General features: G+C 43.7%; 1 protein-coding gene across 2 annotated transcripts in view; it reads left to right on the forward strand.

Annotated features, from left to right (window-relative positions):
• ASB3 (ankyrin repeat and SOCS box containing 3) overlaps window positions 1-24,995 on the forward strand; it is a 151,042-nt gene that overhangs the window by 79,438 nt on the left and 46,609 nt on the right. For both annotated transcript variants that reach the window (XM_056114057.1, XM_056114058.1), the window contains 2 exons: window positions 19,993-20,105; window positions 20,893-21,028. In XM_056114057.1, coding sequence (XP_055970032.1) covers window positions 19,993-20,105; window positions 20,893-21,028 — 249 coding nt within the window. The remainder of the gene's footprint in view (window positions 1-19,992; window positions 20,106-20,892; window positions 21,029-24,995) is intronic.

Genomic DNA, 24,995 nt, shown 5'->3' on the forward strand with positions numbered 1-24,995 from the left:
TGGGGCAAGGGTGGGTAGGTCTTGATCCTTTAATAGTTCCAGTAACACTCTGGTTCCTAGGTGGGTCAGGCTATGGGTGAATAGGAGGAACTCATTTACCTTACTTTCTGTCTCATCATGTTCTCCAGCTTGAGGCAGGGTAGTTGTCAGGATATCTGCTGCTGGGATCTCCTGGAGAGCGGCTGCTGCGCTTATTCATCTGCCAGCCGATTCCCGACCGCTATAGGATCGTCCCCCTTCTGGTGTCCAGGACAGTGTATGATAGCCAGGGCCCGCGGTAAATGGACAGCTTCAAGAAGATTAAGGATCTCGGCTTTGTTCTTAATGTCCTTGCCGGCGGAGGTCAGAAGGCCTCGCTGCCGGTAGATGGCGCCATGCACATGGACAGTAGCAAAAGCATAGCGACTGTCCCTGTAAATGTTCACCCTTTTACCTTTCGCGAGCTCCAGTGCCTTGGTCAGGGCTATGAGTTCTGCTTTTTGCGCTGATGTTCCTGGTGGGAGAGGTGCTGTCCAGATCTTCCCTGTGGTTCCCATCACAGCTGCCCCGGCTCTCCTCTCCCCTTGCTGGAGAAAACTGCTGCCATCGGTAAAGAAAGTGTAATCTGCCTGCGGCAGGGGCGAGTCTTTTAGGTCAGGCCGAACCCCAGTCTCCTCAGCCAAGATTTCTTGGCATGAGTGAAGAACATCTTGCCCGTGCTCCACAGGGAGTAGAGTGACAGGGTTAAGAGTAGCCGGATTGCCAAAGAAGACCCGTTCCTTATCTAGCAGGAGACTTTGATAGTGAGTGATGCGAGCATTAGAGAGCCATCGATCAGGGGGCTGCCTAATCACACTCTCGAGGGTGTGTGGAGCAACCAGAGTCACTTTTTGCCCTAGCGTGAGCTTGTCAGCATCTTTGAGCAGGAGAGCCGCTGCCGCAATAACCTTGAGGCATCGTGGCCATCCCGCGGCCACCGCATCTAGTCTCTTGGATAGATAGGCAACAGGGCGTTTCCATGGTCCCAAGGTTTGGGTCAGCACTCTTCTTGCCACTCCGCCTTTCTCTTCTATATACAGAGTAAAGGGCTTGCTAACAGGTAAGGCAAGCGCCGGAGCACTGAGAAGGGCCTGCTTGAGTTTATCAAAGGCCTCCTGTTGTTCTCTTACCCACTCATAAGGAGTGTCCTTTTTAGTCAGGGGATATAGGGGAGCTGCCAAGTTGGCAAAGCCGGGGATCCAGAGACGACAGAACCCGGCCATTCCCAGGAATTCCCTCAACTCCTTCCGTGTTTGCGGCAGGGGAATCTGAGTCACAGTCCTCCGTGAGCCAACGCTTCCCGCCCTTAATCTTGTAGCCCAGGAATATTACCTCATTCCTGCAGAGCTGCGCTTTCTTTGCTGAGGCTCGGTATCCCAGGGAGGCAAGGATCTTCAGGAGGGCCTTGGTTCCTTTCTTGCACTCGCCTTGGGTTTCAGCAGCTAATAAAAGATCATCCACATACTGGAGTAATGTTAAAGTCTTATGAGTGGTGCGGAAGGACTGTAGGTCCTTATGTAGGGCCTCATCAAACAGTGTGGAGGAGTTCCGGAAGCCCTGTGGAAGCCTGGTCCAAGTTAGCTGCCCCGAGATTCCCATATTAGGGTCGCTCCATTCAAAGGCAAACAGAGGCTGGCTCTCTGGGTGTAGCCGTAAACAAAAGAAGGCATCCTTAAGGTCCAATACAGAATACCAAGTCCTGGTGGGGCTGAGGGTGCTCAGCAAATTATAGGGGTTGGGCACCGTGGGATGAACAATCTGTACTTGGGCATTTACTTCCCGCAGGTCGTGGACTGGGCGATAGTCATTAGTGCCAGGTTTCCGTACAGGAAGTAGTGGCGTGTTCCACGGGGACCGACAAGGCTTCAACACCCGTAGTTGCAGTAATTTGATTATGTGGGGCTTTATGCCTTCCTTGGCTTCTAAGCTCATAGGGTACTGTTTAACCTGAATAGGCGTGGCCGAAGTTTTTAATGAGACTACTATGGGTGGTTGGGCTGTGGCCAGCCCTAACCCCGCTGTTTCTGCCCAGGCCTCAGGGAACTCTCGTATCCAGTCCTCGACACCTTGGGTCTTTTCTAAAGGTTCCTCAAAAAGTTTATATTCGTCGTCTAAGCTTAGAGTTATGGTCTTTAGTACCGGTGGGGTGGTTCCTTCTGCCGCCCTCACTATTGGATTGAGGAACTCGACCAGAGGGCCTGATTCAGTAAAGGTAATTCTTGCCCGTAATTTAATCAGCAGGTCCCGTCCCAATAGTGGGGCAGGACAGTCGGGTAAGACCAAGAATGAATAGTGGACCCTTCCATTTCCCAAGTCCACTGTTCTCTGAGTAGTCCATGGTTGGAATCGGCTTCCGTTTGCCCCCCTCACTAGGGCGTGCTTATGTGAAAGAGGTCCCAGTGGTTGTTGGGAGAACAGAATGGACCGCGCCAGTGTCTATCTCAAAGTTTATAGGAGTCCCCTCCACCTTAAAGTTTACCCTGAGCTCGGGGAGGGGGTCCGAGCCCCGTCCCCCCTAGTCTTCGTCCAGTGCCAGCACCTCAGTGGGGCGAGGGCCCGGGTGCGTACCTCTGTTCTTCTTCTTCTTGGGGCAGTACTTGGCCCAGTGGCCTCTCTCTCTACAAAAAGCGCATTGGTCAGAGGCCAGTTTAGGCTTATTTCCCGTACGTGGGCCCAGGTTCCCTCTCCTACCTCCCTGAAATGCCTTACCCTGTACTACCACAGCGGCCAGGACCTTAGTCATTTCCCTGCTCCTTTTTCTGTCTCGTTCTTTCTCCTTTTCCTCTCTCTCTCTCTCTCTCTCTCTCTCTCTCTCTCTCTCTTCTTTCCTCCTTTTCTTTTGCCGTTTCCCTTTTATTAAAGACCTTGTTAGCCTCTGTCACTAAGTCCCGAAGAGACATATCCTGTAATCCCTCCATTCTTTGCAACTTTCTTCTGATATCAATAGCAGACTGACCTATAAAGACCATGGCTACTGAGGCCTGATGCTCCTCTGATGTAAAAAACTATGCACGCAGAAGGTTGTGTGTTCGCGGGCTCCCTGGACGGCTCTATCTCACCGCCTGCGTTCGGTGCCCTAGAGCCGCTGTGTGTGGCCTGCATCCGGACGGCTGTTGGCCAAGGGCAGATGAAGGAAGAGACGAGGGCCAGGCCGGTTGATCTTAGTGGCAGTTTATTACAAGGAAGTTTATTCCATAGAAGAACTTATGTTGTGGAGGGCCTAGGTTCTCTCAAGCACATGTTCCCCTTGCTAGTCTCTCGGTAGTCCATCTTTCAGCCCTGCTCTCTCCCTCTCCAGCTCCCTTCTAGTCTGGGCTGACACTCCACCCAGTCAGGTAGCCAAATCAACATAAGAAAGCCCTTCCTGACTGCTCAAGGGCAAGATACCTCTTAAGGTGTTTTTCTCTTTTCCTCAGTCCAATAAACTATCAACTATTTCTGAGGTTATGCAGGAAGGACAGAACAGTGTTATCCTACACTCTGACATAGGGTCAAAGGGAGTATACTGTCGGTAAGCTTCAAACAGCCTTTCCAGAAATAAGGAGGGGCTCTCATCTGGTCCCTGTATCACTCCTCTTACCTTGGCCAAATTGGTAGGCTTTCGCCCTGCTTCCCGAAGACCCGTGGCTAGAGTCTGGCGATAAATATGGAGATGTCTCCTACCTTCCAGTGAATTAGGGTCCCACTCAGGTCGTTTCAAGAGGGAGTATTCGTCAGTGAGGTTCTGCAGTATGGTGGGTTGCTCGTCTGGTCCCGGCACATATTTGCGAGTGTTGGTAAGGACGGCTTCCTTCTCTGCTGTAGTTAGCAGAGCAGTGAGCAGCTGCTGACAATCGTCCCAAGTGGGGCTATGTGAGTTCATGACAGAGATGATGAGGTCAGTCAATCGGGTGGGATCTTCCGAAAAAGGAGGGTTAAAGTTCTTCCAATTAAAGAGATCGGAAGTGGAGAAAGGCCAATACTGAATGTAAGGCATCCGACCTCCCTGTCCATTGGGCATATCTGTGCCGTAGGCTCGGAAGGGAAGGATAACTGCCTCGGCCTCAGTGGGGGGCCCTTCTCCCGCCCGGGCCTCCCGCCTTCTGGTTCTGAATGCTGGCCCGGGGAGGCATTAGAGAACTCGGGGTTCAGGGGCGGAGCAGAGGTGTCAGGGGAACTCAGAGTGGGAGACAGAGGTATAGGGGGAGGAGAGGGTTGAGGAGCAGGTGCTGGCTATCGCAGGTAGGGCGGTGGTTCATCAAAAAGAAGGAGATCCTGGGACTCTGGGAGGAGAGGTTTAGAGTTGTCAACATGGGCCCGGAAGGGTGCGAACTGGGGGTGGAGTGGTAGGGAGAGGGGTCAGTGCCACCAGAGGAATCTGAAAGGACTTGACCCACGGAGGGGGATGTTCGCATAGGTCTTGCCAGACCAAAATGTAAGGCTCCTGGTCCGGGTGTCCTCAAGGGGCTGGCCCGTAGATGGCTCCCTTGACCTGGAGAACTGTCAGCAGGTGAAGGGATCCCTGGGGGGGGAGGGGGCAGCCAACCTGGAACATTGGCCACTCTGCGGAACAAAAGGTCTGCCATTTGGCCTTTTTAATAATCAGAGAAAGATTCTGAGCACAAGAGCGGACCTCTGACCAGTGGGAGAGGGTGAGTGAGAGAGGAGTGGACGGAGATTATCCCATGGTTCCAAAGACGGTGTCTCGGAGGAGAAAAAGGACGAGCATGATAACAACCTACAAAGAAAAATGACGCAAGCGCAAGGCCTTTTGGAGAGGAAAGAAGAATAGAGAAGTAATAGAGCGGCCGATGATTCCTTCTTTGACACACCAGATGTAGCCTCTCTTGTAGGCTACCACAAAAGAGGCCTCCAGGCGTCCCTGGCCCTCATCCACCTCCGGGGCGTCCCCCAGGGCTGCGGCCTGTGTCTATTCCTGACATGTCTGTCAGACACAAAGCTCACATGCACACCACTGTGCTGCACACTACTGTGCCACCGATCGGTTACTACAGTAAAACGGTACCAGAGAAACAGAGAGAAAGAGGTGCCTTAACTTACCCCACTGCTCAATCCGGCATCCCTGGGGCAGGGTCCTCGGTGATCTCGCTGGGGCCTCCAAATGTTGGGATCGGGAGTTCCCTAGCGCTGGGAGGCACGGAGAGACCAGATAGACACAATTCCTGCAGGAGTAAAAACGGGGTTTATTTAGACCAGCATGCTGGGGCTCCACGGCATACCCCAGAGTGGGCAGTGGCTGAGAGCCCCGAGCTTCTTCAAAGGGGATCTTATATAGGCCTTCATCAACCATTACAGCAAAGCCTGCGCATTTCATAGCCAATAGATTTGTAACAACATATACTTTCTTGACCAATCCATTTAAAATTACATCCCTCCTTAGCCTATAGATTCAAAGATCAGCCTTTACGTACATTGATTGTCAGCATAAGCAAAGTTATAGCCGGAATCATTAAGCCTTAGGTCATCTCCCGCATTTTGAGTTATCCATTACCCACGACATTTACAAGGGTCTTAGCTAGAACAATACATTCCTGGAGCGTGGGCAGTCTGCACACATCCTAAGTTATCCTTTACCCAAAACGTCGACAGGGGTGTTTGCTGAGACAATACATCCCTGGGATGGTGAATACACCTGAATCCTACCATACTTGGGTTTACAAGAAGTTATGCCCAATTTAAATTCCAGGTTCCCTCCCTTCCCCCAAGTGCGAAGCAGCCAAGCAGTTTTACAGAAAGCAATGTAGCAGGTTAGCTGAAGCATACAAAAATTTAATGTCCTGATATGGATTCTTTCAGGCACCAGTAATGTCTCCATTGTGAGACTTGTTATTACTGTTTTTAGCATATCGAATACACCAGGAGAGCTTGCCAGGCTCTGTCATGCGGGCAGGATACTCTCGGTAGCTTGCCGGGCTCTCTGAGAGGGACACAGGAATCGAATCCGGGTCAACTGCTTACCTGCTGTGCTATAGCTCTGCCCTTGCCTATCAGATAAGGTAAAGGTAAAGGTAAAGGCCCTCCCGTTGATCGTCGATTTGCTCGAGCGGGCCCAGTAACGTCTCCATTGGAGACTTTGTTGTTACTGTGTCTGGCATATCAAATACTCTCGGTAGCTTGCCGGGCTCTCCGAGAGGGGCAGAGGAATCGAACTCGGGTCGGCCATGTTGGACGCTTGTAAGGCGAATGCCCTACCCGCTGTGCTATCGCTCCAGCCCATCAGATAATAGTTTTTTAAAAAAAATCATGTGTAAGATTGTTAGTCACTGGGCAGTCAAGAGGTCCTTAATAAGACAGAAGTGTAACTTTTAAATACGAACATTTTGTTTCACCACATTTCAGAATAAAGATGACCAAGATACATTGTAGTAATCTATCAGAAGGCATTAAGAGACTTGAAGTTATTAATTTTTTAAAGTATCATCATAACTTATATTATTGCATTAATTGTTTTACAGTTGTTTAAATTGTTTACGTCACCCTAGTAGGAAAACTTAATTTTAAAACTAATATGATTATAAATTTCAATTATAAAGTCAATAAATGCGGGCATTTCTACTTGCTCAACGACAGTCTTAAAACAAAGGAGAGCAGTCTGCATCTCCACTCGTCTTTGCTAAAGTGAAGGGTCACAACTGACAGATGCTGTCATTGGCGTTGGGAGAGGATTTTAATGCTGCTGCTGGGACAAATTCTGTGGTCCATAGAATAAAGTAGGAAGAGTAGGGGGAAAAAAAAACCCTTTTCACTGCAGCTGAAGTGCCACCAGATGTCAGTGTAACCATAGGGCCGGAGAAGCACTGCAGTAGGTGAGTGACTTAAGAATGTGCTTTTCGCCCCCACACTCCCGGCTCATACCTGCTGTCCACAAGGCTCCCATGTGGCCGCCATCTCTCTTTCCAGAGAGGAGAGGGCGAATGGGGCAATACCCTTTCCCCTCCGGCAGACTTGATGGCCTGGATCAACGCATAGTCCGTTCACTTCTCTGCTCCAAGCTGCTGGGTTCTGCATTAAGTCTTTGTGCTTCTGGGGCCATGGCTGTGCTGGAGAGCCGCTCGTGGGGGGTGACTGGTGACCTCGGTAGGGCGTGAAGGACGGACTGGAACGCCCCCCTTCCCATGAGGTTTTAGTTGCCCCCACACCCCCGGCTCATACTTGCTGTCCACAAGGCTCCCATGCGGCCGCCATCCTTCTTTCCAGAGAAGAGAGGGCGAATGGGGCAACACCCTTTCCCCTCCGGCAGACTTGATGGCCTGTTCCGGTCCGTCCTTCACGTCCTTCTGCTGCTATTAAAGTTTAAAATTTTGCTTTTGGTGTAGAACTTGTGTATAGCAGTTCCCTAGAAAATAAGACCTTTTCCCAGTAGGATAATACCATTTTTAAATGCTCCTTTAAAATTTTATTTTTTAATAAACGCTGCATTAAACAATTATTATTTACTATTCTTCATTATATTTATCACTTTCATGTACATATGTCTGTCTTATTTACCCTAGATGGGAATCTAATTTTGAGTCTGCGCCTTTATGAACTTTCTTTTATGTGATACTAAATGCTTTAAGTTTTGATTTTGTTTTACAGTTTCTTGTTTGTGAAAGGCTACTTCTAGTTCCTTAATTTCCTTTCACGAGTATTTTGTAACTTAGGATAGATTTTTCTCACAAACCTTTTTTTCTAGAAGTGTTTGCAGGAAAGGATGTTTTCACGTAGTTTTTTGCTTTCTTAGACTTTCGCCCTTACAGGTTTCTTCAGTATTATAGCAGGACCTGTCATTGTTCTTCTCAAGAGTTCTTGTTTTTCTTTTCTGCTGTCTCAGTTAAGCCATGTAGACAATACCTGTATGACCAAAGGCAGATAAGTATCTCTCCCATCTCACCAACCTTTTCAGATCCCATTACCTCTGCCTTTCGAAGTGGCCTGTTTTATTTTGCCCTTATTCTTTATCCTTGGGCCTCTTTATCTCTTAGGTGCTAGTGTGATACCAGAGAGTATGTTTCTACTCTTTTTCTCTTTGAGAATCCACAGTAATACTTTCTTTCTCACGTTGAATGCTTAACCAAGCTCCAGGAGCCACAGCTAATGGCCTAGCTTCCTATTCTCATTGCCAGACATGTATGTTGGAGGTAATCCCAGTAATCTAGGTTAGATTTCAATTTAGAACTTTAGTTCTAAATTCTAGACCAGTATTTTCCCCCATAGAACTTAGAAATGTGCCTTGTCTATACTGTTCAATATGAGAGTTACTATCCTTGCACACTTGAAATGTGGCTAGTGTGAGGAGCCAGATTTTTATGTTATTTAATTTCAATTATTTAAATTTAATAGAAAAGTGAGTGGCTTCTCTATTGGAGAGAGCACAAGTCTTGTCATCTACAGAATGAGGGTAGGTCTTCATATATCCTTAACTAAGTAATATGAAGTATTTCCCTGCTTTGCATGCAGGCTAGACAGGTCTACATACATACAGAAGTGAATGAGCAAAGAAAAGCTAGTTTATCCAGTTAGCTTGGACTGTCAACAGGTTGGTGGAAACTGCACCATAAATTCTTCATTATCTTCAGTTGATAACGTGATGATTGGATATCTGTACTCTTTATTAGTATCTGCACTAAGGACTTAGCATCTAATTGGGGATGTTGGGCTGGAGCGATAGCACAGCGGGTAGGGCGTTCGCCTTACAAGCGGCCAACATGGCCGACCCGAGTTCGATTCCTCCGCCCCTCTCGGAGAGCCCGGCAAGCTACCGAGAGTATTCGCTATGCCAGACACAGTAACAACAAAGTCTCCAATGGAGACGTTACTGGGCCCGCTCGAGCAAATCGACGATCAACGGGAGGGCCTTTACCTTTACCTTTACCTTATAATAACCATAGTTCAGGACAAACTCTAATAATCATGTAAGAGAAACTAAGTGTTATAAAGTTTAGTTCTTTCCTAATTACTGTTATTTTGCTGTAGATTGGATCTGGTTTCTTTTCTCACATTCTCAATTTCTTTAGGTTTTAACGCATTTTAAAATGAATATTCACAGCACATAGCACCATAGCACTGTCCTTCAGTTGTTCATCAATTTGCTTAAGCGGGCACCATTAACGTCTCCATTGTGAAACTTCTTGTTACTGGTTTTGGCATATTGAATACACCATGGGGAGCTTGCCAGGCTCTGCCATGCAGGTGGGATACTCTCGGTAGCTTACCGGGCTCTCTGAGAGGGATGGAAAAATTGAACCCGGTTTGGCTGTGTGCGAAGCAAGCACCCTACCCGCTGTGCTATCGATATACAGCATTGACTCTAAATAATTTTAGTGTCTAAATAGGATGGTATTCAGGTCGTTTTTGTGTTTGTTATTGCTTTTGTGTGACACCCAGCTGTGTTCATGGTTACTCCTGGCTCTATGCTCAGGGATCACTCCTAGTTTTTTGGGGACCATATTTAGTGATGGGGATCAGACCTGGGCTGACTGCATGCAAGACAGGCGTTCTACCTGCTGCAATCGTTCCAGCCTCCAGGGAGGTTTTTAATTCTTCTCTCTCTCTCTCTCTCTCTCTCTCTCTCTCTCTCTCTCTCTCTCGCTCTCTCATTTTGGTGGTACACAGGACTTATTCGTGGTTCTGTGCTCAGGTGTCACTCCTGGTGGTACATGGAGGACCACATATGTTGCTGTGCATAGATTCAGGATCAGCTGCATACAGGACAGGCACCTTGACCTTTTTTTTAAAAATTTAAATTAGTTTTTATAAAGTAGTTCACAATATTTGATTACATTTAATATTCAAACACCAATCCCACCACCATTATACCTTCCCACCGCCATATTTTCAATGTTTCCATCCCAAACCTCAGCCCTTGCCCCTTAAGCAGAACTGAAATAATTTATTTTGTATTGTTTGTTATGAATAATCCACTAAAAATGATCTAAAAAAAGGTTTTTTGGAGGAAAGTGTGTGAAGATTGTTGTATTTCACCCAGAAGCCATTAGATTCTTCCGTAAGAGATTACTAACATGTTGTTAAAGGTTTACCTGTGTGCTTATGTATAGCACTGCACTGTCCTCCTATTGTTCATCGATTTGCTCGAGCAGGCACCAGTAACGTCTCACAACAAATTGTGAGACTTGTTGCTACTATTTTTGGCATATCAAATATATCTGTATAAATATATTTCCTCCTTAGATTGGTTGCCTTCCGTTTTAAACCTCATCAAATGTGGTGTGCTACTCTTGGAATGTTAGTGGTGTTAAGAAAGTATGAGATGTTGTGACTGCATGGTCCAGGAATAGTTTCATTCATGGGTGGGGCCTTACAGGCATGTGGAGAGCAGCCATGAGCCTGGCAGTGGTTGAGTTCTGGCTCCTTTGGGGTGGGGAGGGGCCTCACCCACCCCTCTGGGTTCCCCTAAATGAAACAGCCTGGCGCAGGGTCTGGTGGCAGGGCTATGACATATTGTTCTCTGCTGTCTTTTGAGAGTTTTCTGCCTTTCGAGTCTCTTATTTTTTTTTTAAATTTAGAGTTAGCTTTAATACACATCAAGAATTTTTCATGTATTCAGAATGTTTCTGGAATTCTCATTTGAAGTTGTCTCTGAAATTTGTGATAGAGTTAAAATTTTTTTAATTTCACAGATTAATTTCAATATATACTTAAGTGTAAGTATTTCAAATTACTGTGTATCTAACACTCGGCATTAGCAGTTTGCAACTTCGGACCAATTTTGTTTCAGTTCCAGTGCTCTCCACTGCTGTTTGATTGTTTTGGGGCTACGTTGGACAGAGTTCAGAGGCAGCTCCTGATTTGCTGCTTAGGGTTTGACCTAGGTGGTGTTCAGGAGACCATGAGGTGTCAGAAGTTCAACCTGGAATTTTTGCATGCACAGCACATGCTCCCAGGCCAGAGCGAGAGGATGATGGGTAGGGCACCTGCCTTCTATGGGGCCAACCAGGACTTGACCTCTCGTACCACATATGAGCCTCTGGAACTCCACCAGGAGTGATCCCTTAATGCAGAGCCCCAGAACACAAAAACTCCCCCATGCCTCAAAAACAAAAACAAAAACCCCAAAACCCAACAGCATATGCTTTAGCCTGTTGAGTTATCTTTCTGACTTTGCCATTATTTTGAGGAAAACACCTATAATTTGACATAAATATTCATGTGCATATGTCCAAAGCAGAATACTTTCTGAAAAGGCAATACTATTATGGCTCCTCAAAAATGACATTAATTTATTAATTTTAAAATTAATGTACAAATTTTGTACATTATGTACATAATGTAAAAATTAATGTAAAAATTTTCTGGTTTTCATATGTATAGCTATGCATATATTTTTCATTTTGTTGAAGTCTAAACTCAATAATCTCTGCTTTTCACTGATTCTGATTCTGATTCTTAGGCCTTTCCCCCCCAAAGTTATACAAAGTTATTCATAGTTGGATTTTTGACACATAATATTTCACCATCAATCCCTCCACCAGTGTTCTGATTCCCTCTCCTACCTTCCCCACCCTCAACGCGCCATCTTGCCAGCTTTTATGCCTCTTTTCTTTTTGTATTTTATCAGTTTTATTTCATATGTTGTTTGTTACCTGTTTGCATATTTATATATTGGTTATAAAATAAGATATTTAATGAATCAGTGGCCAGTGATGTTTTAGGCATCTGTCAGGATTGATAATGGTGTTGTAAAAGAATACAGTACATTTGCAAATTTGAGTTAATTTTCCTTTGTTCTCAGATGCCATCTTGTGCACAGATGCTCATTTGTGCACATTACTTGAAGATTTTGATGATGAGATAATTATGATCGTACTACTACTAATTCAGACAGAAGAATGTATGGGAATGTATGGTTTTTGTGGATGAAATGTTTGACCTTAGTCATAGACACACACGAAGTAGTTACTTTTTCTTTTTACTCATTTTCTCTAGATTTTCAAAATATCTTAGAGAATCTTTCTCGTATGTTCATCCTTGTATGTGTAAATTTTCTATTTTGTAGTATTTGCAAACCATTTTTTACATAATTCAGAATTATGTGAATTGGAAAATACTTTTAAACCAAAGAAAGTTAGTGTTACTACAATTGTTGGGAAAAAGAAATTTCTACCCAACAGACTAGAAAACATTTTCACACAAAAACTTCTGCATGAGAGAGAGTAGGACAAGGCAAAAAAATCTCTTACACAAATGTGTATAGTTGGCTTTTTCATAGTATTTAAAAAAGCAGAAATAACCCAAATGTCATTCATCTGCTGATGAGTGGAGAAAATAAAGTGGTATATCTTTCTGCCATTGAGTATTATTTAGTATTATTTAGCCAAAAAAGCAAATGATGTACTATTATGGACTATGCTATGACATGAACCTTGAATATTTTGATATGTGGGAAAAAAAAAGCCAGACTGAAAGGGCATATATTGTGCGATCCCATTTGTCACTCCTGAATGTCCCGAATAAGCAATTCCATGGAGACAGGATAGGTTAGTCACCAAGGTTGGTGGGAGAGGAATGGAAAGTGCACACTCATTGGAAACAGAATCTCCTGGGACCAGCATCTTCTTTTCATTTCCTGGCTCTTTCAGTCTTTCTTTCAAACTGGAATTGTGTCTGTTAATATTGCTCTTATTAAAACTCTGTGAGTCTTTTGTGAATCTTCTTAACGTTTATGTAAGGAAATAAATGTCACTGAAAAGCTCCTGCAGATACCTCCTTTCTCCCCGGGAATTTTCCGCGGAGGAGCAGCCCTTAAACCTCTCTGGAGCTCTATCTGACTGACTGAATGTGCCTGTGAGTTACACTGTTTAAATCTTCAGAGATGTCACTTTGGCTACACATTTTTGCCTCTCTGGGATATATTCCCAGGAGTGGTATCGCTGGGTCAAATGGGAGCTCAATTTCTAATTTTTTGAGGAACGTCCATACTGTTTTCCAAAAGGGCTGAACCAGTCGGCATTCCCACCAACAGTGAAGGAGTGTCCGTTTCTCGCCACATCCGCGCCAGCATCGGTTGCTTTTGTTCTTTTGAATGTGGGCCAGTCTCTGAGGTGTGAGATGGTATCTCATTGTGGTTTTGATCTGCATCTCCCTGATGATTAATGATGTAGAGCATTTTCTCATGTGCTTTTTTGCCATTTGGATTTCTTCTTTGAGAAAGTTTCTGTTCATTTCATTGCCCCATTTTTGGATGGGGTTGGATGTTTTTTTCTTGTGGAGTTCAACCAGTATTTTGTATATCCTTGATATCAACCCCTTGTCAGATGTGTATTCGGCGAATATTCTTTCCCATTCTGTAGACTGTCTTTGTATTTTGGTCACTGTTTCTGTGTAAACTCACACAAGATAGGGGCTCGGCACCCACACGGCGGCGGCTCTATCTCTCCCGCCACCCGCGTTCGGTAGTCTCACCCTTCTACCACCCCGGAGAGGTCGATGGTGATGGTCAGGCAGAGGAAGGAACGAGGGCCAGGCTGGTAGGTATTAGTCGTAGTTTATTCTGATTCTCTCCTCATCTCTTCTTCTATCTCTGCCCCCATGCTACTTCATTCTCCTTCTCCATCCCCCTTCATCCTCCTCTTCCTTCTCATCCTCTCTGAACTCTCTTCTTTCTTCTGCCCCCTGCCCCACTCCTACAGTACAGTTATATCCTCTCTCCATGAGGAATTGGGGGAACAAATACACATAGGTGCGGTCACAATCAATAGGGGTGGAGATCAACAGGGGTAGAAATCTTAGCCTCAGGGAAGACCGCTCCTAGGACAGATCCTTCCTCAGCAGGAGGACCCACCCTAGAGCAGAATCCCATGGGCGTGCCTCTCCTCTCCTTGTCGGACAAGCATACAAGAATATAATATAAATCATTTTGTATGGATACAGTAAGAAATATCTTAAACTTATAGAATTGCTCTCCTAGGGCCATCTTCATCTCAGACTACGGTGCTCAGGCCAGATAGTCTTTCCCACCCCTAGCAGGATCCTAGTCTTGTCGTTACCTAGGATCATGACAGCATTTGTCCATGATCAAACTCTTAACTTATAGTTAAGAATCGTGGCACTTTGGCCTGGCCCATTTCGCTGCCAGGGTAGCTCACTGCTTGCCCTGGGTCCATTCAGTCCCTCGTCGGGACCCTGCTTTTGGGGTGTTAGGAACTAAGGGCAACTGAGGCTTAAGTCGAGAAAGATGCCCGGGAGTGAATAATATTCAAGGCCAATCAAATCCTAAATTACAAAGCATAATGTTAACGGTCTTCCTGTATCTATACAAAAAGGACATTGCTTTAAAGTAAACTATTCATAAGGCATAAGGAGAGGAGAAAGTCAATATTTCACTCATACATATAAAATCATAGATTTCTGGGAAACTGATCTTACAAATTAACAAAGTCTGATTAAGGGGAAAGCTGATTAACTGGGTGGGAAGGAGAGCATAGGGAAGATTGTTTACATGTTTACATGTAAACACAATGGAAGTGGAAGTGCTTCAGGAGCACTGTGATGGGTGTAACCAGATTGATGGGTGTAACCAGATGAATGGGTGTAACCAGATAAAACCTAAGCTTCTTGAAGGACAAAGCAATGTTACCCAACAGTTTCTTTGGAGGTACAGAAGCTTCTTAGTTTAAGATAGTCCCATTTATCTATCTCTGTTTTCACTTGCTCAGCCAGTGGCGTGTCATCTTTGAACATACCATTTTTATCTGGATAGCATTTTTTGCAGCACTCTTTACAGTAGCCAGAAACTGGAAGAGACCTGAGTGCCCAAGAACAGATGACTGGTTAAAGAAACTTTGGTACATCTACACAATGGAGTACTATGTAGCTCTTAGAAAAGATGAAGTCATGAACTTTACATACAAGTGGTACAATATGGAAAGTATCATGCTAAGCGAAATGAGTCAGAAAGAGAGGGATAGACATAGAAAGATTGCATTCATCTGGGGGATATAAAATAATAAAATATGAGATTAATACCCAAGAATAGCTGAGAGCAACACCAGGAGAATTACTCCATAACTTAGAGGCCAGCCGGGTATTCTAGGGGAAAGGACAATTCAGATAGAAAGGGGAACACCAAGTGGAGGGTGTTTGGAGGATCCTCCCAGGAGGGGAGATGCAGGTTGAAAGTAGACTGGACTGAACATGTTAGCCACTCAATGCCTCTTTTGCTGATCACAACACCCAAAAGGAGAGAGAGAACAAAAGGGAATGCCCTGCCACAGTGGCAGGGGGGATGGGGAGATAGGGGGATGGAGGGGAGGGATATTATCCTGGTGGTGGAAAATGGGCACTGGTGGAGGGATGGGTATTTGATCGTGGTATGACCGAGATCCAAGCACAAAAATTTGTAAATCTACAACTGTACCTCATGGTGTTTCACTAATAAAAAAAAAAATCTTCAGAGAACCTTTAGGACTGAATGCTATGGTGAAGAATTAAGGAAGAGAAGCACTTGGGGAGAAAAAAAGAGGAAAGAGGTAAAGCTAAGGAAAGATTTTTAACTGCCGAGAACCAGATCCTGATGGTCTCGCAGCCTCTGTCTTTAGTGAGGGGAATTTGACTCCTGCCTAGGAAAACAAAACAAAAAATAAACAGGTATGTCACATAACCTCAGAAAGCCGTTGCACTCCAGAAGAAAAGAAGAAATGATCATTAAGACAAAAAGACATCTTGCTGAATGGGAGAAATCTTCTTGGCACCATATATCTGATAGAGGTTTAATAGCCAAGATAGGTTTTTGCTTTGTTTTTTTGTTTTGTTTTGTTTTGTTTTTGTTTTGGGGCCTTACCTGGTGGTGCTTAGGGCTGTATCTTTGCTCTGTGCTCAGTGATCACTCCTGCTGGTGGTGAGGACCATATGCACTGTCAAGGGTCAACCCAGAGTTCTCTGGTCTTTTGCAAAGCAATCACCTTGTACCTTTAGTGCACCATCTCTCTAGCCTGAAAGATAAGCTCTGCTCTGTACTACACATATGGAACTGGCAAGTATTATGCTAAGTGAAGTAATTCAGTAGGAGAAAGATAAGCAATGTCACTCATATGTGAGACATAAAGGAACAAAATGAGGAAATGGACAGTATTCAATGAGAACAAACCTTAAATTCCAACCACAGATTTGGAATGGGGGCAGGCATGGATTGAGAGAATTCAGTGACTTGTGTGTGGGGGGGAGGATTGCCTTTTGTTGGTGGACATGATGTACTGTCTTGCTGGCCCCTAGTTTTTTTGTTTGTTTTTAACAGTTTTATTTCTTTGCTTAGAGTCTCTGTGCATTTTTATCTGGATAGCATGTATATTAATAGGGAAATCTTTGAACATATTTTTCTTGAAGTTTAAGGACATATTTCCAGTAAGTGCTTCAGTTGATCTGTTAAATCTCACATCTGGGCCATGTTACAGTTTCTGTTGACTATTTTCTCATTTGTATGCCAGATATTGTGGATTCTGTGTAACAGAGATGTGAATTCTTTCCCTTCATCTGAGAGATGTTGATTTCCTTTCTGTCACCTTGAACTTGTTTTGGTTTGATTTTATGTCTTGTGACTAGGTCTGGAGAGAACTGAAGGTATTTTCTAAGCCGATCAGCTCCCTACCTTGGCCCCTTTTCTGTTTTCGTTAGGATTTATTTTAGGTTTAGTCAGAACAGATAAAGAAGCTCACAGAGGTGGCCCTTAGACCTTGGCCTCTCTTGAAGAGCTCAGGTAGATCCCCAAGGTGTTAATGAGGTATGTGGTTCACTGCTGTGACTTGGCTGGACCTCCAGGGTTCTATTGCTCAACATCATAGTCTGACTCTTAATTCTTTTACTTCTAATTCTTGAGCCATCATCTGGGAAGCATCCTCTTGCCCATGCGTGTGTGACCCAAACCTTAGCCAGAAATTTTCGAAGAACTTATATACTGGTGTCTCTCCTCTGCAGTTTTCTTTTCTCCGGGGCTTTGCTTGACAAATTCCAACTATTTAAACATATTTCAACTTCTGTACTGTACAGAGGTTAAGGCACTTCCCTTGATGGCAGCACCAGGCACCTGAGCACAACTGGAGACCTTCGAACACAGTGCCCTCAGCAACACTGGTTGTGTACCCGAACCCAGAAAACGGATTTCATTTTCGTAGCTCAGTGGACTGAGTTGTGCTGCAGCAGTTTTCTGTGTTTGGAGTATTCACTCTTCAATCTGACCCTCCCTTAGCTTGAACTTAAACTGCCCTTAATACAATAAAAAAATAAATGTAGTTGTGGGTGATAGTGGGGAAACCTCAAGTGTTGCTCTTTTCACAAGAATTGGTCTTCTGTCTGTTGTTTAATACCAATAAAAGTTCCCTGATATATTTTGTCATTCTTAAGATAGTTTATAGCAGAATGACTGCTTAAATAACATTATATTGTCATATCCTGCAGTCTAATTTCAAAGTCTAGTCAGTTTGAAAAGGAAGCATATTTTTTAGGATAGACAAGTATTGCTATCTTTTTATTTTGTTTCAGGATATATCCATCGCAACTTGGGGGCTACTGCTGGTGAATGTCTAGGGGGTCACTCCTGGCAGTGCTCAAAACCATGCAGTGCTAGTGATTGAACCTAGGGCTTCTGCATGTGACACAGTACTTTAGTACTTTCAACTGTCTCATCAGTCCCTTGAAAAATACGACATTTTTAAGTGATTATTTAAAAAATTTGTCCAATCTATTATTTGTTACTGGCCTGAGAGATAATACAGAGGTAAAGGTGTTTGCCTTCTATGTCGTTGATCAAGATTCTAGCCCCAGCCCTGCTTATGGTTCTCCCAAGCACTGCCAGGAGTGACCTCTGAGCACAGAGTTAGGAGTAACCCTTGCATCCTGTCAGGTGTGACCCCAAAACCCCCAAAAAATACATGGGGAGAAACCAGCTATTTATCACCTTAGTCTCAGTTGACATGGGGTCTAAAAGCAGAGGATGTTTTGGGGCCACACCTGGTGGTGCTCAGTGACTGTTCCTGTCTCTGTGCTCAGGAACTTCTTCCAGTAGTGGCTGATTAGTACCTATTTCCATCCACCAATAAGGTTTTTAAAAAGTTTTTCTTTAGTGAAGATTTATAAGAAACAATAAGACGAGAGATAGTTTCTGGATTCTTTGTTTTATCTTATTTGAAATATGAATCTGCATTTTAGGAAAATACTGATATGGTAAAGTTGCTTCTTAAAAAAGGAGCCAACATGGAATGTCAGGTCACTTCTACCGGTGCTCAGGGTGCCCGAGGGTGCTGGGATCAAACCTGGGCTTTCTGCATGCAGAGCTTTTCCTCAGTTTGTTGAACTATTTCTCCAGCACATGCCTTTTAAGAGTTGTTGTTTAAAAAAAAAAGTTTTCATTAAAGATTCAAGGCCCATGATTTACAAAGTTATTCATAGTTGGGTTTTAGACACATTTTGTTCCAGCACCCATCCCACTCCCAGTGTCTTCTTCCCTCCACCAGGGTTCCCAAGGCCCCACCCCCACCCATCCCTACCCCTACCCCCACCTCAGCCAGCTACCCAGACAGGCACGTTTTTATCTTTGGTTGTTGAAGTCTGGGTCTCTTGTTTTCAAGTCTCTGACTCTGAGGCCTGGATATTTAGCGGCACGGCTCCTTTACACCACCTGTGCTCAGACTCCTGCCCCCCCTGCTTCTTGTTGCTTTTTCTCTGTCTTTTCTTCCTCCCTGAATTTCTTTCCTTCTCACCCCTTCTCTATATACTCTGGCATCAATGATCTAGGCATTCCCCTTCAAACATTGTATTCCCTCCCCAGTTAGTCTATACACATATAAGTGAGATCATCCTGTGTTTGTACTTCTTGTTCTGCTAGCTTAACTTCATTTAACATGGTAACATTCTTACTTATTACTTCCTACTGTGGAAAACATTTGTATGCTTGAAGTGAAATAGAAATTTGTGTTTCAAATCTTCTTGCCCCATAGCCAAGCACATGAAGTTCATACACATGTCTGCACTCCTTCCTTAAAGATACAATATTTTCTCAAATGTACAGTTCTAATAGTGATTATAATAATTTCACAACACAACAGTCACAGTCTACCTTATTTCTTAATTGCATATGTTTGTGTGCATACTTACTAAGCTCTACTTAGTTCTGTTTTATCTTTTTCATTCTGTGCCTAAACTACAAAATTACTGACACTGTCATAGCAAAGTTTTGTGGTAGGAAATACTCTGGAAAATTTAACTCCATTTGCTTGTATGAGTTTAAACATTCTAACCTTACTAGGTAGGATTTGCAAATTGTTATATATACATCAGGTTAGAATTCACATATCTTGTGGTAAAGTTAAGTTAGAATATATGAGGAAAAAGAATTTGATTGGTACAAATAGTACAAATAGTAAAAGGGCATATGATTTTTAAAGTATGGGTATGTAAAATTCCTTTAGAGGATCTGCTCTAGCAGCAGTGTACGAGAGAGTCATTACTTTCAGTTATGGAAGCTAAATCGCATTGATTCAACATTTGTTGCTTATGTGGTTTAAATGAGCAAAATTTTACGATAATTTAATTGATAGAAGAAAATTTTAGCAGCTGCTGTTTATGATGGTAAAAATGAACTAAGACACAGAACTTGCAGTATTTCCCTTCTATTTTGTTAGTGACCATGTCATTTATGATCAAATAGTAATGATAATAAATCTTTGGGCCTTTGAACAGAATAGAAACATACTCTCTCTTATCAGAGAGAATAAATGTTTGCCTCTTCTGTTTCCTTTGTACTTTTTAAAATTGGGTTGAAAATAATTTGTAAGTGCCCAGAAGAGATGGAGATGTTAATTGGTTTGCGCTTAGACCATTGTGATCAGTGTCTTTGGTGTTGCCACAGGATTTTGTTTTGTTAGTAGGAATGCTCACAGCATTGCAAGTTCTGAGGTGAGTAAGTGGTGAGAATATCTCCAAAGTGCTCATGCCTACAAACATGCATTTTTACTGACAGCAATTTTTTTGACTGCTGTATTGCAGCTGTTGAAAGCGGACAGATAGATGTGTTAAAGCTGTTGCTTAGAGGTGGAGCAAAAGTTAATGGATCCCATTCAATGTGTGGATGGAATGCTTTGCACCAGGCTACTTTTCAGGTAACCTCTAAATTTATTATTTTATTTCCATGTAAATTGTGTGTTTTACCCTTTTAAAATGACAGTTCTATTCAGTTTTTGCTTCCTACTTGCCTGTGATTTATGATGGTTAGTGTAGTAAAGAACAGGCAGTCTAAATGCTAATGATGATTCAGAGTAAGCCAACTGCTCTAGTAGTTCTAGCTGTTTTCTGCTACAGGGATAATCTGAGTTATTCAAATGTTGATAACATAGTTAAGAGACCATCAGAATATTTGGGATATAAATTGGTAAAGAATGGTGACTCCTATTTAAATTAGTATGTTTAGAAACTGTCATAACTCTTTGGAACTGAGGCTAGTAAGCTAATTATTTTTTTTCTCTTGTTTTGGGAGGTAGGGGTGTGTGGAGGGGGCGGGAGGGCACACCCAGTGGTTCTCAGGACTTACTTTTGACTCTGTGCCAGGAATCACTTTTGGCAGGCTCAGGGGACCATATGGGGTGCTGGGGATCAAACCTAGGTTGCCTACATGCAAGTCCTACCTGTTGTAATAGATCACTGAGGCCCCCGTAGTAGCTGATTTTATAGGATTTTTATAAAGTTTGTAATTTCCTGAAATCAGGGTTCCATCTGTTTGTTAGATAGTCTAGGCAAAATTGTAGATGATCTGATTAGTACCTATTTCCATCCACCAATAAGGTTTTTAAAAAGTTTTTCTTTAGTGAAGATTTATAAGAAACAATAAGAAGAGAGATAGTTTCTGGATTCTTTGTTTTATCTTATTTAAAATATGAATCTGCATTTTAGGAAAATACTGATATGGTAAAGCTGCTTCTTAAAAAGGGAGCCAACATGGAATGTCAGGATGACTTTGGAATCACGCCTTTGTTTGTGGCCGCCCAGTATGGGAAACTGGAGAGCTTGTGCTTACTTATTTCCTCAGGTAAGAGAATCTGTTTGCACTATTAAGCTGAGTTTTAACTTTGTATCTTGGTAGAATAATTCTTCACCAGAAACAAATAGGATAGGAGCTGATAGGAGTACATATGAGTTGATTTACAAGCCTAATTATTAGGTGTCTATTACTCATGTAATGTAAGGCACGGCTCCTAATTTATCCAAAGAGTAGCATGATGATGTATAACTAAAGCAGGCTTATTGACAAATTGAATGGTAGGGCTGTCCTTTCTTATTGGAAACCAAACACTTCTAACTTTCTTGGACACAAGACTAGGTTAGCCTTAATTTATTTGATAGCTACTTTGATTTTTAAGCCTTTGAACTGTGTATTTTGCAATTATGTGATTATCCAAATGAGTTTATTTCAAAGCAGGGTTACATTTTGTCAACACATATAATGCCAAAGGGTCCATCATAATAAACAATACATTTTCAGCATTGCCAAAGAAGATGGTGTTGGGTTGCATTTGTATTGGATTTTTTGAGACAAGAAAAGTTCTGTAAGAACTTTCAAATTTCTAAAAAAAAAAAAAAAAAAGAACTTTCAAATTTCTTTCAGCACTTTATATGCTTACACTTGATCACCTGATCACTTGACATCCCGTTACTCATCGATTTGTTCGAGCGGGCACCAGTAACGTCTTCATTCATCCCTGTCATGTGCTGATGTAGCCCAATGCCATCTGTTCGCTCCAGGAACACGAAGAGCCTCAAACTGATCGCTGAGAGTCTTGACGAAGAAGTCTGACCATCTTGTAGGTAGATTGCCACACGATCTTTTGATATCCTGTGGAGTCCAGTCGGTAACGGCTCTAGGCCAGCATTCGTCTCCAAATCGCATTACGTGTCGAGCCCATCTGATTTTTGACGCTTTGGCAAACGAGACAGTGTCCCTATTCTCTATCGTCAACAGAGGTCAGAGCTCTGGATTCGTTCTCTCACTTGTGTGAAGCGTGATACTCCAAGCATAGCTCTTTCAATTCCTCTTTGGGAGACATGAATAGTGTTCTCATCCTGTTTTCGTAGGGCCCAGGTCTCTGAGGCATATGTTAATGCAGGAAGAACAGTAGAATTGAAGAGATGTGCCCGGAGCCGGATGTTCTTCGTCCTCTTAGCTATATCTTCGACGCTCTTGAAGGCCAAGCCGCTTCCAAGCCACTCTCTCTCTTCCTCCTGTGCAACTCAGGTGCCAGGCCATTCGTCATGTTGAATTCGTAACATATGTACACATAACTATTCAGGATTACTCGAGTGAACTTGTAGATGACAGACAACAGGCAGATCGGGCGATAGTTGCCAATGTCATGGATGTCTCCCTTCTTGAACAGTAGTACATCCTGCTGGTTTTCCATTGGGATGGAACCTTGCATTCAGACAGGTAGTGTGTGAAGAGCCGAGCCAGCGTGTTGATGAGTACTGACAGCAGGTTCTTCAGATGTTCAGGTCTGACCTTGTCTGGGCCGGGTGCTGTTTGTTTCTTTACTGACGAAATGGCGTGTCGGATTTCGGAATGGAGAACATTGGGAACGACATATCCATCCTGTGGAATTTGGTACGTCGGCAGATGGACATGGCTCACTGCCGGCAGTTTCTATCTTCGTTGTCTACGCACCAACATCCAATTATGATGAAGGAGAAATTGAGAAGTTCTACATGGAGCTGGAGAAGTTATATAAAGAAGACCACACCTTCTATAAGATCATTGTTGGTGATTTTAATGCCAAGATAGGACCGAGAAGATCAGCCGAAGAACTCCACATCAGGACCCATGGCCTAGAATGGAACAGACAGGGTGAGAGACTGTCTGAGTTCATCATGTTGACCAAGACCATCCATGGTAACTCAGTTTCAGAAGACCAGATCTAAATGTTGGACATTGGAGTCTCCCGGTAGACAGTTCCACAATGAAATTGACCACATCATATTCAGTCGACTGTTTTGCCTGACCGTTTCACTGTTCTCCCAAAATTTCAAATGAGATCAGACCACCGTCTCCTTTGTGCAAGATTCTACTTTATGGAGTGGGGAGAAAGGGCTGCAAAGTTTAAGAAGAGAGCTCCCAGAACAACCGCCAACTGGGAGCTCTTTGGCACTATTTTAGAAACATGGGAAGATGCCATCGTTAACAACATTGACAAAGAATATGATTGACTGGTTCAGCACCTCCATGACTGTGCTAGGAATGCCTAGAGAGAGAAAGTCACAGACACCTGTCTTCGAAAACTCTCAAACTTATTCATCAACGTGTTATGGAATAAGCCTCAGGCAATCACAAGCTAATGTATGCGCTCGCAAAACACTTCAGAGAAGTGATAAAGGAAGACCTCAAAGAGAGAAGAGCAACAGTGCTGGCAGATACGGCAGAAGCCGGGAAAAGCATTTGCAATGCTCGCCCATTCTTCACCAACTACAAGACCAGGATGACTGCCCTCCAACGTCCTGATGGATCTATCACATTTTCCAGAAGGGCAATGGAGAAGATTATCCATGACTTCTACTTGGATCTCTTCGATAGCCATGTCCACCTGCCAACATGCCAAATTCCGCAGGATGCATGTCATTCCCAATGTTCTCCCTTCAGAAATCCGACACGGCATTTCATCAGTAAAGAAGTGAACAGCACCTGGCCCAGAGAAGGTCAGACCTGAACACCTGAAGAATCTGCTCTCAGTACTCATCAATACACGGGCTTGGCTCTTCACACGCTACCTGTCTGAATGCAAGGTTCCATCCCAGTGGAAAACTAGCAGGACTACTCTACTGTACAAGAAGGGAGACATCCACGACACTGGCAACTATCGCCTGATCTGCCTATTGTCTGTCGTCTACAAGCTGTTCACTCGAGTCATCCTGAATAGGATTGGCAGAACACTAGATGAAGGACAACCATGTGAGCGCGCCAGGTTCCTAAAAGGATTCAGCACAATCGACCATATCCACACTGTAACCAAATTCATTGAGGTTTCTCGAGAGTTCAAGATGCCACTCTGTCTAACGTTCATTGATTTAAAGAAGGTCTTTGGTTCTGTTGAGATTGAAGTGGTTATCAAAGCCCTAGCCAAAAAGGGCCTCAAACTCAATACATCAGGATTCTCTGGAGCTGTATTATGGATTCACTACCAGAATCTCACCATTCTACAAATATGTGATCATCCATGTCAAGAGAGGGGTTCGGCAGGGTGATACCATTTCACCAAAACTCTTCAGTGCCACCCTCAAGAACATCATGCGACAAATGGAATGGGAAGGAGTGGGAGTGAGGATAGACGGTCGGCTACTACACCACCTCTGCTTTGCTGATTGACATCGTTCTAATAACACCAAACATTAGCCAAGTGACACAAATGCTGGCCAACTTTAACTGTGAGTGGAAAGGTTGGACTACAGCTGAATCTCACGAAGATAATGTTTATGAGAAACGGACTTGCTCCTGACATTCCATTCACTCTGAATGGAATGAACATCTCTGATTGCAACAGTTACGTGTACCTAGGTTGAGAAGTGAACATGACAAATGACCTGGCACCTGAGTTGCGCAGGAGGAAGAGAGCGGCTTGGAACTCCTTTAAAAGCGTTGAAATAGCTATGAGGATGAAGAACCTCTGGCTCTGGGTACATCTCTTCAATTCTACTGTTCTTCCTGCATTAACATACGTCTCAGAGACCTGGGTCCTATGAAAGCAGGATGGGAACGCTATTCGGGTCTCCCAAAGAGGAATCAAAAGAGCTATGCTTCGAGTATCATGCTTCACTTACATGAGAGAAAGAATCCAGAGTTCTGACCTTCGTCAATGATTGAAAATCAGGGACGCTGTATCCTTTGCCAAGGCATCGAAAATCAGATGGGCTGGACACATAATGCTATTTGGAGATGACTGCTGGACTTGAGCCGTTACTGACTGGATTCCACAGGACATCAAAAGATCGCATGGCCACCCACCTACGAGATT

This window comes from Sorex fumeus, unplaced genomic scaffold (genome assembly GCF_029834395.1).
Source record: "Sorex fumeus unplaced genomic scaffold, SorFum_2.1 ptg000024l, whole genome shotgun sequence".
NCBI classification, from domain to species: Eukaryota; Metazoa; Chordata; class Mammalia; order Eulipotyphla; family Soricidae; genus Sorex; species Sorex fumeus.